Source organism: Mesoplodon mirus (genome assembly GCF_964341445.2).
Source record: "Mesoplodon mirus genome assembly, chromosome: 8".
NCBI lineage: Eukaryota > Metazoa > Chordata > Mammalia > Artiodactyla > Ziphiidae > Mesoplodon > Mesoplodon mirus.
Genome location: NC_138984.1, coordinates 791381 through 805405, shown reverse-complemented (window position 1 = coordinate 805405; position 14025 = coordinate 791381). Strand labels below are relative to the sequence as shown.

Below are 14025 nucleotides of genomic sequence, written 5' to 3'. Positions count from 1 at the left end.
TATTTTTGATGCTACTGTAAATGGTATTTTTAAAATTTCATTTCCAATAGTGATTCTTAATATACAGCTTTATAGCTAACTCTTCTCTGTAAGCAAACCCAGTAGTTTCTTTGTAGATTTATTTCTATGCAATCAAGTCGTCTATGAATAACAACATTTTCACTCCTTCTTTTCCAGTATTCATATCTTTTCATCATGTTTTCCTGCCTCGTTGCACAGGTGAGGACCCTGTACCGGGTGGCTCCCAATGGGTAGCTCGGAGCACACGGTCCGCTGGGGTCTCGCAGGCAGGGCCTCGTTCTCTGCCAGGGCCGCACATCATGGCAGACGCTGTGCTGAGCAGTGAGGCTGCAGATGACGTGGTCCCGCTCCACCACCTCCACGGCCATGTTAGGGTTTCCGGAGATGCCACGCGCTGCCCGCTCTCCCAGGGTCCCACCAGCACCTGCACCTGCTGGAGAGGCCAGCTGGGCTCTGACCCCACTCGGGACCCACAGCCTTCCGAGTCACTTACCCTCCGCTTTGGAATGAATACGTCTAACAAGGCGTCCAGCGAACTGCTAGCTAATGCTCCCCAGGTCTTCTTCACAGGATGTAATCAAAACGGTGAGCCAGAGTGACGTTCTACAGGACGTCCCAATGATAAAGGTCCATCAGTCTTATGTTGTGACACAGAGCACAGGGATGAACCTGGGGCAAGATCGTGAACTTACATTGTTGCCTCTTCCAAGTGAATGCAAATTGTTTCTGATCCTCCTCTCTAAAGGGGGTTGAAGAGGATGCATTTCCCAGATCAGTCAGGAGTCACATAGCACGTCCCAGAGGCTCTGCTGTCTGTTCTACTAAAGAAACCACAAAGTACAGCACCTGGGTTGCAGGGTCCGGCTTGGTTCAGTTTATGTAATCCACTGCCAGTCACCACAATCCCACTGAGTTTTTAATTTATTTTTTAAGACACATTTTTAGAGCAGGTTTAGGTTCTTAGCTAAATAGAGAGGAAGGGTCAGAAATTTCCCATACACCCCCTACCCCTACCGGTATGTAGTCTTCCCCACTGTCAACACCCCCGACCAGCATGGTATATTTGCTGTAATTAATGAGCCTACACTGACATGTCATAATCATCTAAGGTTTAGAGTTTACATTAGGATTCACTCTGGGTGGTGTACATTCTATGGGTCTGGACAAATGTATAATGACATGTGTCCACCATTATAGTATCATACAGAGTATTTTCACTGCCCTAAAAACCCCCTGTGCCCCACCCATTCATCCCTACGCCTACCGCAGACCCTGGCAATCACTGATCTTTTTGCTGTCTCCATAGTTCTGCCTTTTCCAGAATGTCATAGAGCTGGAAGCGTACAGTATGTAGCCTTTTTCAGATTCGCTTCTTTCACTTAATAATATGCATTTAAGCTTCCTCCATGTATTTTCGTGGCTTGATAGCTCATTTCTTTTTAAGTCTGAATAATATTCCATTGCCTGGATGGACCACAGTTTATTTATCCACTCGCCTACTGAAGGACATCTCCATTGCTTCCAGGTTTTGGCAACTATGAGTAAAGTTGCTATAAACATCTGCATGCAGGTTTTTGTGTAGACATAAGTTTTCAGCTGCTTTGGTTAAATACTAAGGGGTGTGATTGCTAGATCATATGGTGAGAGTATGTTTAGTTTTACAAGAAACCACCACATTGTCTTCCAAAATGGCTGTACCATTTTGCATTCCCAGAAGCAACGAATGAGAATTCCTGTTGCTCCACATCTTCGCCAGCATTTGGTGTTGTCAGAGTTCTGGATTTTGGTCATGCTAATAGGTGTATAGTGGTATCTCATTTTAACTTAACATTTAGCATTTTCCATCTGCATATTTTCTTTGGTGAGGAGTCTGTTAAGGCCATTGGCCCATTTTTTTGATCAGGTTGTTTCTTTTCTTACTGTTGAGTTTTAAGAGTTCTTTGCATATTTCAGATAACAGTCCTTTATCACATGTGTGTTTTGCAAATTTTTTCTCCCATTATGTGGCTTGTCTTCTCATTCCCTTGATATTGTCTTTCACAGAGTGAAGGTTTTTAATTTCAGTGACATCCAACTTATCCACTGCTTTTTTCATGCCTTTGGCGTTGTATCAAAAAGTCAATACCATACCCAAGGTTATTTGGGTTTTCTCCCATGTTACCTTCTAGGAGATTTATAGTTTTATGCTTTACATTTTGCTGTCTGATCTATTTTGAGCTCATTTTTGTTAAGGGTGTAAAGTCTGTGTCTAGACTCATTTTTTTCATGTGGATGTCCAGTGATTCCAGCACCATTTGTGGAAGAGACCACGTTGGCACCATTGCATTGCCTTTGCTCCTCTGTCAAAGATCAGTTGACTACATATATGGGTCTCTTTCTGGGCTCTCTATTCTGTTCCATTGGTGTATTTGTCTAGTCTCTTGCCGTCTTGATTACTGTAGCTTTATAGTAAATCTTGAAGTCTGAGAGAGTCGGTCCTCCGACTTTGTTCTTCTACTTTAATATTGTGCTGCCTTCTGGGTCTTTTATCTTTCCATATAAACATTACATCAATTTGTTGATATCCACAAAATAAATTGCTGGGATTGGGATTGCATTCAATCTATAGACCAAGGTGGGAAGAACTGACATCTTGACAATACTGAGTCTTCTATCCATGAATATGAAATATCTCTCCGTTTATTATTATCTTCTTTGATTTTGTTCATCAGAGTTATGTAGTTTTTCTCTAATAGATTTTGTATATATTTCGTTGGATTTATATCTAAGCGTTTCATTTTTGACCCATCTGTTGCTGAGGTCATCCTAGTGAGTCACAGTCTTTGAAGGTGGCTCTAAGCCCTGACACTGCACTGTCACACAGTATGTTTTGCTGGACAATTTTGGCCATGGGAGTAGGTGGTTTTAAAGACTTCCCCTTGGCCTTTCCTACCACTGTGGCTCTTACTCCTGTTAAGTACAGCCATCCATCCTGATATACCTCAAACAGCAAGGAAATGACCACAGGGTGGGCCTGGACGCTTTGTACCCATTCCAAATCAGATTGGACCAAGATAATGTCTTCTGCAACCTCCCCTGACTCATGGCAGGGGTGGGGGGGTGGGGGGTATCATGGCATTTTTTTGTCTCCTTGTATGAGTGTCAACTCTGGTCCTGAGTCCCACAACCTTCAGAGAAACTCGCATGTCCTCTCCGTGGCCACAGGTCTTTCTGGAGGAGGTTCAGGGAAGTGGCTGCTACATGGACTTGCTCAGGGTTTGCAGGCCCCTTCTCAGGACCCCGGGGTGTGGACCGTGGCTCAGAATCCGAGGAGTAACGTCACTGAGAGGCAAAGAGAGGGAAGAGTAGAAAACGCCTGCTGGCTGGGACACATGGAGGGTGAGCAGTTCCGCAGGGTGAGGGGCTGCAGCGAGGTGATGAGAGAAGCAGGTGGGAGACAGGGCGGAGAGAAGAGACGGAGGGGCTGGCATCCGACGCCAGGAGAAGCCACCTGACTTCACGTGATAGCATCAGCAGCGGCTGGTGGTGCGGCTGCAGGTGTTTCCTTCATGAGCTGGAAGGTGAGGACTTGGGGGTGAGGCGGGGGTCAGTCACGGAGAGGGGAGGAGGGTTGGATCGCCTGTCTACAGACAAGCGTTTTCTAATTTTATGTTTCCAGGAAAAATACTCTCCCTGCAGACACACAAAAAGCAGTAGGTACCATCTACACTGTGTACAAGCAACGCACTGATGTAGTCAAGGTCAGATACCGAGAGTTCATCACGCGGATCAGGGTACTACGCAGGTGGGGACCAGCTCCGGTCTCACGCAGGTTCTTGGTTTTCAGAGTCTTGATGACATCGTATGGATGGATCAACAACCGCCACATGAAGTACGTGGCACCTCCATCCCAGGACCTCTGGAGACCCACTGTCCAGCACTCCCAGACTCCCACAGGACCTTCCCTGGACAGGCTCAGGTGGTCCCAGGGGACAAAAGCCCTCCGCCCTCCCCCCACCCACTCTAGGTGAAGCCCATTCCCTTCTCCAAATGTTCCAGGAGCCTCCATGGGGCAGTGTAGCCAGAAGGAGGATGTTGAGACAGGCACTCAGCTCAGCAGTTCTCGGCACCCTGGGTCTCAGTCTTCAGGAAGATGCTCTGCATGGCCGAGATCTGGTCCTCATCCTGGATGTTGAAGACCTGGAACTGTGGGTGGGGCAGGACAGAGGGGTCACGGTGATATCTGGGGGCCGTGACGGGGCCCCAGGCCCAGCGTGGGACTTCACGCACTCCCTGGCTTCTGGGCTTTCCGCCTCTGGGTCTTTGCCTGCGCAGCCCTCCCTGCAGGTGGACCTGCCCTCTCCTCTGGCCCTTCCCTGGATGGGCCTGACACAGAGGAAGCCCCATCAGGTGCTGGTTGAGAGCTCAGCGTGCATCACCCCTCCCACTACCACCACCCCAGCCCCATGTGCCCTGGAAGGAGGGTGGGAGTTGGCCCTGGGGGACAGGAGCTAGAGGGGGCTCTATGGGGTGGGAGAGAGGAGGCCTAGCCCAGGTGGTTGAATCTTGGCACTCAAGGAGGGACAGCTGTCAGACAGCACCTGAACACCCAGTGGGCATGGCCGCAGCGGGGCCCCAGGCTGGGCAGGTGGGGCTCTGAGCACTGGGCCAGTGTGGGTCTGCAGAGGGTTCGGGCGGAGAAAGGGGCAGGCGCAGGCGACCCTGGTTCCCAGAGACGGGCCCTGGTGCTCGGGGCCACCGGGGGTTGGGGCTTGGCTTATCTGACCCCAGCAGGCACATCTTCCCCGACAGATGCTCTCGCTGCGTTGTCCCAAGGACTGACCTGACCCACCTTCCTCAGCTCCTGACCGGGGGTCGTGGAGCGGGCCTCCACCCTCACCCACGTGTGAGCCAGCCCTGCCCTGCCCCCACCTTGTCCAGCAGGACGTTGAAGTAGGCAGTGACCCAGTAGGCGGGGTCACTGGCGGGCAGCTGCAGGAGCGCCTTGACCCCACTGCCAATTCGCAGCGGGGGGCTGCGGCCCAGGTGGGTGACGCGGATGTGCAGGGAGGCCTCAGGCTGGCTGGCGAAGCGCTCCACGCGCTGGGAGAGGGCACTGAGGTCCAGGCCGGGGTCCTGCAGCAGGTTCCACTCGGGGTAGAGGAAGTGGAGCAGGTTCCTGGTGGCCAGACAGCAGAGCAGCACCACGAGCTGGCGGTACGTGGCGCCCTGCAGCTCCGCCCAGTCCTCGGGTGCCAGGAAGAGCATGCGGCCCATAGCATCACCATCTGCGGCGGGATGGTCGGCTCAGGCCCCCCCCCACCCTCCCACCTGGCCACCTGCAGCCCACCACCCTCACCAAGGCCGTCCCCCTCCACTCTGCACCCCACCCTGGAAGCCCCCTGCCCACCCCCACCGGTCCCAGCTCGAGTCCCAGCCGCTCCCTGCCTGCTGCCCCCGCCCTGGCGCCTCTCTTCTCCCCAGGGTCCCACACCAGCCTCCCAGGATGCCTCTCAGGAGATTCTGAGGCTCCTACCCACCCTCTGGGCTTTTCCCATGTGCTCCACCCTTCATCGAACTCCTACTGATGCCCTACAGCCCTACACAAAGAGCACTATCCTGTGGCATCATCCCAGCCCTAGTCTGTGGGCCCAGAATACTTCTGAAGCCACCAGGATGGACTTACCTGCCCCACCCCGCACCAGTACCTTCTCTTCCCCCAACCCTGAGCCCCCAGCCGGGGTCCCTTCCTGTCACAGGCCTGAGAGGGGTGGGGGGTAGGGCACACGGGGACTCACTGCAGAGCCGTCTTCCCTGCCGGCTCTCACCCACCGCTCACTCTCAGCAAAGACCCCAGACTCCCAGGCTCAGCTGCTTCCCCTTCACGGCCATACGGGGTGGGGTGGATCAGGCCCGGATGGCAGGGGCATGGGGACAGAGGGGCTTCCAGGCCTGACACCAGCTGGCCGGAGTGCCCACTCTATGCAGCCCAACCCCATGGAGTCTGATTGGAGATCTGCACCCAGGCCCAGGATGGCCTCCGTGGATTCTGGCCCCAGGATGGGGAGGCTGGCCTGAGGTGCCCCAGAGCCCTGAGCCCAATGGCCACACTCATGAGCTGCATTCTCACTTCCTGGGAACCCGGAGGAGGCCTCGGAGACCTCTGACACAGAGCTCAGTCCAGGCTGTCCACCGGTGGAGCCGGCAGGAGGGTCCAACCCGGGTGCCCCCGGCCTTGGCCCCTGGTTACGGACACGGGTCTGGTGGAGGCCAAGCAGGTACAGGGCACCGCCAAGCCCCCCACACGTACCTTCAGGTGGCCGAGGGTCAGGCCCAGGCCCTTGCTGCCTTCTTGCCAGCTCTCGTGGTTGACCCGGTCCAGGATGGAGAGGCCATCCAGGTGATGGCCCTGGAGGGAGCCCAGCACAGCCAGCAACCTGGTGAGCAGGTGGTCAGTGGAGAGCTGGAGCCCAGACAGACACATGTTCGGTCAGCACTGGGGCCTTGGCCAGGCAGCCAGGCGGCTGCATCCCCAGCTCATCCCCAGAAAAGACAGCGCCCCCCCCACCCCTGTGGCCTTGCCAGGATCGAAGCTTCTGAGCCCCGCGAGACGGCCCAGACCACAACAGGGGATGGCCTGCTGCACCCGGCCCACCCCCACGTGCTTTTTGGAAAGTACACTTGATGAGGCAGCAAGTGTGAGAAGCCCACTTCCCACGTCGTTGCTGAGGCCCCAGAGCACGGAGGGAGGCAGGGTGCCCCCAGGCATGCCCAGCCCTCTTGGTGTGGACTGGGAGGTGCCACTGGGACCGGCCTGGGGTGAAGCAGTAGCTCCTGGTCCGCGGGCAGAGGCCTGGGTGGAGCCACCCGGCCTGGCAGGGTGACATCTCCACTCCAGGCCCCGTTTGAGAAGCCCAGCTGCCCCACCCCCAGCAGCTGCACACTCGGAATCTGGCCCTCCAGCGGGGCTCGGAGCTCAGGCACTGAACACCAGCGGCACTTGCTGAGCGGACCAAAGGGACGGAACCTGAGGACGGTGCCCTGCGGGCTCCGCTCTCTGAGGGTCTCAATACTGGACGCTCATGGGTCGCGGAGCCTGAGTCTGTGGCGGATGGGGCACAGGAAAGGCCATTCTCCATTTACTTGTGAAAGTGACGGCCCAGCTCACCCCTTCCCTTTCCTCTGTGGGCAGAGGTCCGCCTGGACACGCCCCTACTCTGTGCAGAGGTGGCTCAGCTGGGGAGCCCTGGGGGCGGGGCTTGCAGGCTCTCTGCTGGGACTCCCCGAGGGCAGAAAACCACAGAAGGGCACAACCAGCTTGACCAACGTCATCTGCTTCCAAGAATCAACTCGACTGTAAGAGCAAAACCCCTGCGACCGCAACCGTGTCACATTCCTAACCATGTCACCCCAGGCATGAGAGCTGGCGGGTGAGTTACCCTGGACAAACCACAGTGACCCTGCACGCCAGCTGCTGGTATCAGGTCTGGAGGGGACTCCGTCCCCAGCCCTTGGTTCGAGGTGTCCAGGGGAGCTCAGCCTCTGCCCCAGGCCCCCCCCACCTCCCCTCACCGACGCGGACGCGGGAGCTCCCCTTCCCTGCAGGCAGGCTACTGCGGAGGAGACCGGGGACCCGAGGAGGGGCTGCTGGGGCTCCAGGGCTGGGCAGGGGAGGGGCATCTGCAGCTAGACACCCCAGGTGGGGCCTCAGGGCCGGGACACACATCTGGGAAGAGCAGTCCGGATGGAGGACGCTAGCAAAGCCCCAGTGATAATTCCTCTCCTTAGACTCTGGTCACCCTCGCTGCGTGGGGACCCCTCCCAGCTGCCCCAGGAACCCCTGTGGCCCTGGACAAGTCCCCTGACCCCTCTGCCGCTTTCCCACCTGAACTGAAGGCACTGGGCTGGGTGGTGAAGGGTCCCGTCCCGGGCAGCCCTCTGTACTTCCAAGTCCCTCCTCGCTGCCTGACAGACAGCCCCCCTCCCGGGGCACAGAGGGCACATCTCCCCGCTCCCCGCAGCTCCAAGAGCGGTGAAGCTGGCAGCAGGGAGCGGGCATTCTGGTCGGATGCCAAATTCCCTGAGACCCCAGTGATAGCAGCACTGTACAGTTGCCAAGGCAGAGGCGGGAGGGGGACCCCGCAGGTCTTCCTGCCCTGAGTGCGGGGGCAGCGGGACGACAACCCCTCCCTGCCGGCTCCCGAGGACCCCACAGCCCCAGGAGGCGCGTCCTGCCTCCCGTGCTCGACGCTGGCCAGAACCAGGGCCACCGCTTAGCAGATGATCCTTTCCAGGCCGCCTTCGGGGAAGCCGGGCACCAGCCGGGCCCATTCCAGAGCGGGCACCCTGAGCTTCCTCTGCACCATGGGCACCACGTTGAAGCAGATCGTTCTCCAGCCGCTGGACACCAGCAGGGACGGGCCGAGCTGCTCTTCCCTCAGGCTGTCCGCATTCAGAGAGCCTGCAACGAGCCACCCGCCATGCCAGCCCCTCTGCCATGCCAGCCTCCACGTGCTCAGTCCACGGCCCTCCTGCCCACTCAGCCATGCCGCCCTCCCCCCACCTGAAGCCTGTGGCTCCTCCGGCCCACCCCACCCCTCACCCCACCCCTCACCTCACGCCTCACCCGCACCCAGGCCTGCAACCTTCTGGAACCTGAGCCAGGCACAGGGCTGACGGAGGCCCCAAGTCCCTGCACGGCTGGGGTTCTTTTGTTTTCTAAAAAAAATTATTTATTTTGGCTGCGTTGGGTCTTTGTTGCTGCATGCGGGCTTCCTCTAGTTGCAGCGAGCAGGGGCTACTCTTCGTTGTGGTGCGTGGGCTTCTCACTGCAATGGCTTCTCTTGTTGCGGAGCACGGGCTCTAGGCGCGCGGGCTTCAGTAGTTGTGGCTCGCGGGCTCCAGAGTGCAGGCTCAGGAGTTGTGGCACCCGGGCTTAGTTGCTCCACGGCATGTGGGATCTTCCCAAACCAGGGCTCAACCCCATGTCCCCTGCATTGGCAGGCGGATTCCCAACCACTGCGCCCCCAGGGAAGCCCTGCACGGCTGTCACGCGGGCTGCGTCGTGTCCCCCAGAATTCCTGTGCAGAAGCCCCAACCCCCAGCACCTCGGGCTGTGACTGTATTTGGACACAAGGCCCCTCGAGAGGGGGTTAAGGTGCGCTGAGGCTGCGAGGGTGGGCCTGACCCCGTGAGACTGTCCTTACAGAATAGACGGTGGGGATCTGCACGCACGGAAAAGCCCACCCGCGGACGCGGTCAGAGGGCAGATCTCTAAGCCCAGGAGGGCCCTTCGGGAAACCAGCCCCCTGACACCTTGACCTTGCACCTCTGGCCTCCAGAACTTTGAGGAAATACGTTTCTGTCGTTTAAGCCGCCCAGGGTCTGATATTTGCCACGTGGCCCCCGTGCCAGCACGGTGGGGATGCTGTCTGGCTCTGCGGCCCAGGTGACACAGCGGCACCTGCCCCGCGGTTTCCCTTGGCGGGTGCCCAGGTCAGCAGCGTCCTCACCCTCCGTCGCCCCACCCCCGAGGCCTGCGCCTCCCCAGGCCTGCCCGTGCCTGCCCGCTGCTCCACGCCTGGGCCCAGGGGCCCCGGCCGCCCAGGCTGCCTCTCCTCTCGGCCGCCCTCTCTGCGGGAGGAGGGGCATGGCTCGGGAGGAGCAGCTCTGCGGGGGCAGGGTCGCGCCGACATTGGTCCCCAGGCACTGCCCCATGGCTGGGTGCGAGAGCCCTCGCCTGCCTGACCCCGGGGTGGGGCGGCCCCACAGGGAGGGGCTGGGTGCTTCCCGCAGGTCCTCCCTCCAGGGCCCCCAAGGCCCCAGGCAGCTCTGAGACCCGCGGCTCTCTGCTGGAGAAAGGTTTCTAGCCCTTCCCTCTAAGTGGCTGCTTTCTGAGGCCGCACGCACTGCCTCCACGCACCCCAGGGCCTCCTCAGGCCCCTGGAAGCGTCTCGGGGGGCACCCTTGTTGCCCCAGCACCTCTTTCCTGGGCCCGTGCCCAGTGGGTCGTAGAAGGCCCTCTGCAGAGGACAACCCTGGCTGCTGGGCCACCTTGCCCAGCGGGGTTTGGAAGTCAGGTCCCACCCTCCCAGTGAGGGTCCTCTGGGTATAGGGGGCAGCCTCTGTGGGCACTTGAGCTCCAGAGGCCGGGAGGGTCGGGCTGAGGCTGGACTTCTCCTGATCAGAACTGCTTGCTCCTTCCCGCCCCCTCCTGTTTCTTGAGGTGCCCCCGAGAGACCCGGTGTGGTCCATGCACGAGAACCCCCATCTCAGGCCCGGCCCGTGGCACACCTCGTAAGAAGGGCCGTCGAGGTGAGAGTCAGGGCCAGGCCCCAGGGCTGAACGCACAGTGTCCCTGCAGGCCTAGGTTGGGAGGAGCTGGCTGGGTTTGCCCTCATCCAGGAGGGGGCCCTGGATTCCACTGGACACCCCAGACCTTGCTCGAGAACTTTCTCCTCCTGCTACCACGGACAACATATTCTAGCTGACGTCCTTCCCACTCCCTCCCCCCTCCCCGGACTCAGACCCCATGGGGCCCAGCCCAGCACCCACTCCCCTATGAAGAGTTCCCAGACCACCCAGGAGGGGCTCTTCCATGGGGTGGTGGGGCTGGGGAAATGAGGGCCCTCTGGCATGACCAGGGTCCTCTGGTCTCCTGCGTCAGATATCCCTTCCCCCAAACAAATGAACACCACCGAGAGAGGAGGGTGCGCTGAGCGGGCGTCTCTCAGGGGGCCGGAGGGGCACCTACGCGAGGCCCTGACTAACAGTGGCCCCCTGCCCTCCCCAGCACTGCCCAGAGAGGGTGCCTGGGACAGAGGTCAGGGGGCCGACCAGCTGGGGCTTGAATGGCATGTCATCACATTCCAAAGGGAGTCCCCAACATGTGCCTTAGAGATCAGTCTCTGTAGCTAGTGAGCCTGGGTGCCGGTTCCCCACCATCCTACAGCCTGCGCTGCCTGCCCTGGGCCACCCACCACCCTGGGGGTCCTGCAGGGAGGACCCCGCCCCCTGGTACGCAGGCCCCTTCTCAACAGTCTCCTGCAGGGCGGCTCCTGGGCCACCTCCTGGGACCTAGCCCCGAGCGGGTCCTGGCCTTGCCACACCTGGGCCACTCCGTTCCCCACAGAGGGCTCAGTCCCCCCATCAGTTAAGGGAAGAAAGGGGCTCAGTGATCCCCGGCCCCTCCCACTTCAATGTCTGAGGCACTTGTCATGCAAAGCCACCATGGGCAGTTTCATTTCCTTATCTACCTTTGGTCACACGTTTTATTCACAAAAAGGTGGCTTGGAAGGCAGCCGGCCACACCTGCCACTGTCCCAGCCACTCCGGTCACACCTGCCACTGTCCCAGCCACTCCCCACCTCAGCCCCCCTGGTCTCTCCAGTTCCCAGGGTGGCGGCAGCCTGTCACCTGGGGTACTGCTTCCCTTTTAAGGCAAGTGTCAGGAAGCAGTACCTGGAATTTCCCTGTGGGCCCAGAGAAGTTAGGCCTGGGTGTGGCTTCCAGCAGGAAGAGGACGATGGGAACCTAGGGGATGGGAAGGAGGGGCCTGGCCTCTCAGACTGAGAGCTCATCCCAACTGGTGGGTCTGTCTCCAGGCCTGGAGGTGACAGGGCTGGGAGGGACGGGAGAAGAGAGAAAGACCCCTGCCGAGCTGCCTGCGGTCACTGTAAGACTCAGAGGATGACCAAATAGGCTGTCGGTGGGGCCGGGCTCAGGAGCTCCCAGTGATGGGCTGTGGCCGCCCCACAAGGGCACTTTCATCATCAGCCCCCAGAGGGTGGTCACTTGCCCCAGGTCACCAGGCAGGTCTGGGGAGGGGCCAGAGTTGGCAGCCACCCCTTCTGGGGTTGGGGTCCCTCACATTAGCCTGCAGACAGATGCCAGGCTTCCCCAGAACCCACGGGAAGCACCCTGGGGAAAGGTTAGTCCTCCGGGCCCAGGTAGCTGAGGTCCCTACACCAAGTGGGCCCAAGCCTGGATGTGCAGCCAGACCAGAGCTCCAGGGCAGGTCACTGTCCCTCAGGCGGGCTGACCATCCCCACTTGCTGTCCTCATGGCAGATGTGAGGGCCAGACGTATACCAGGTGGCAGCCACCATTGCCACATGCCTGTCCCCTCCCAAGGGAAGCAGGACATTCTGTTTTGGTTCCCAGCCCTGCCACCTTTGCCCTGACCCTCAGGAGGATGGGCTTCATCACCCAGGGTCCCCGCCCTGCTGGGCCCGGCACAGGCTGGCCCGTTCTTCCAACGCCCTCGAGGTCCAGGCAGCCCCTGTTGGAAGGAAGCCCGTAACTTCTGGGCCTGCCAGGAGCACTGCCCACGCCGGCACTCGCCACCCACCAGATCACATGAACAAGGCAACCAGGGGAGAGACTGAGGCCAGAGCCCTGGCTCACTTGAAAGTTTCCGGCCACAGAACCTGCTCAGGGCCAAGACGCCAATTGGCAACTGAGCCATACGTTGAAACAGACCTGCGCACATGTGCACATACGCTCACACGCCAACACATATACTCACATGTGTGCACACGCACACATGCGTTCACTATCCTGCAGTCACACGCACAGGCACACTGAGGAATCACACGCCCGTGCACACAAACATGCGTGCAGAGTGGTCCGGCCTGTACGTGACGTGATGGGCCGTGGAGCTTGCAGTGCACGGTGGCCACCACCAGAAGGTCCTTGGGGACCTGCAGGACCTTGCTGGGCGCGATGTGGCCACGGCACTTGGCGCTGCCCTGCGGGGGGTGTTGAAGACATCGTCTGTCATCCACCGCTCAGGCCGGGCCCTTCCCCGGGGACGCCCGGCGGCAGCATCCAGGCCGGCCCTGCCCTCCCCTCCTCAGTCACAAGGGCCTCTGCGTCCACCCACAGGGGCACCTGCACAGCCATGGCTGCGGCCAGGGCTGAGGGCGCAGCCTGCACAGACCGCTCTGAGGCCAGCTTTGCAGACAGGCTGGGAAGAGGCGCCTGCCCAGGTGAGCAGCAGGTACGCAGGTGGGGCCACAGCTGCCCACGAGTGACTGGCAGGCGGGCGGGATGCAGCGGGTTAAATAGCTGAACTGGGCCCAGGCCTCTGAATTGAGGGTGAGTCAGGCACCAACAACTAGGAATGTCACAGGAGCGTTGGGCAGGGGGCAGGGCCTGGCTCCTCCCTTCTCTCACGCAGACCCCACCTTAGGCCCAAGGCACATTCAGGCTCAGGACTTCGCCCCTCCTGGGCCTGGCCTCCCCCCTGCTGTGCTGTCCCTGGTGCCCCCCTTTCTACCCTCGCCCGGTAGCTGCAGCCATGAGGTCTCTGTGATGTTGGGGCCTCCCCCCAAAACTGGGTGGGACGTGTGGCATCCTCACTGCTCAGATGAGAAATGTAAGGCAGGGCCAGGGCTGGGGCTGTTTCCATAGCAACCTGGATATCCCCTCAGGCACCTGTGCCCTCTTAAAGCAGCAGCCTCAGACGACTTGGTGCCTCCCAAGTGCCTGTGTGAATCCTGCCCCCCCACTCAGGGTGTGTGTCCAGCCCCTGGCCCCCAGCCCCAGGCCCTCGGACCCTGGAGGTGCCCACCTCCCACCCTGCCTGCCCTTCAGCCTGAGAAGAGCTGTCACCACCTGAGCCTGGAGCTGGAACGAGCCAGGCTCCGGGGAAAGTCTCCTTGGGACCGCCCGGCCTGGCTGGGAAGCCTCGCCCTGCCGTCCCCTCCAGCACCTGCCCAGCCGTCTGCCTCGGCCCCTCTGTCTCTATGGGACTCTGACCTGCAGGGAGGGGACACTGCTGCAGAGGAACTGGGATCCCTCCTTCCTGACCCTCGGGCACAGGTGAGGGACAATCCAGGTGGTGGGGGGTTTGCCCCCGGAAGGACACAGGTGGCGGTCCTGCCCTGGGTGCCCTCCAGAGCAGCCTCCCGGTTGGCCGGCGTCAGGCGGAGGAGAGGACCCTGGCCTCGGCATGGCCTCGCCCCGCCCTGTCCCCTCAGTTCCCGGCCCATTTGGGCCGCATCCCACGTCACCCACTGTCCCC

At 59.8% G+C, this 14025-nt stretch overlaps 1 protein-coding gene across 1 annotated transcript; it reads right to left on the bottom strand.

Annotated features, from left to right (window-relative positions):
• Nucleotides 1-4113: 4113 nt before the first annotated feature.
• MAB21L4 (mab-21 like 4) lies at nt 4114-12902 on the bottom strand (the record flags this gene model as incomplete). Its single annotated transcript, XM_082631315.1, is given in 10 exon segments — nt 4114-4206; nt 4933-5270; nt 5273-5288; nt 6311-6463; nt 8235-8273; nt 8277-8461; nt 12638-12649; nt 12652-12754; nt 12757-12791; nt 12794-12902. Coding segments are annotated over 10 exon segments (1083 nt in total).
• Nucleotides 12903-14025: the final 1123 nt, after the last annotated feature.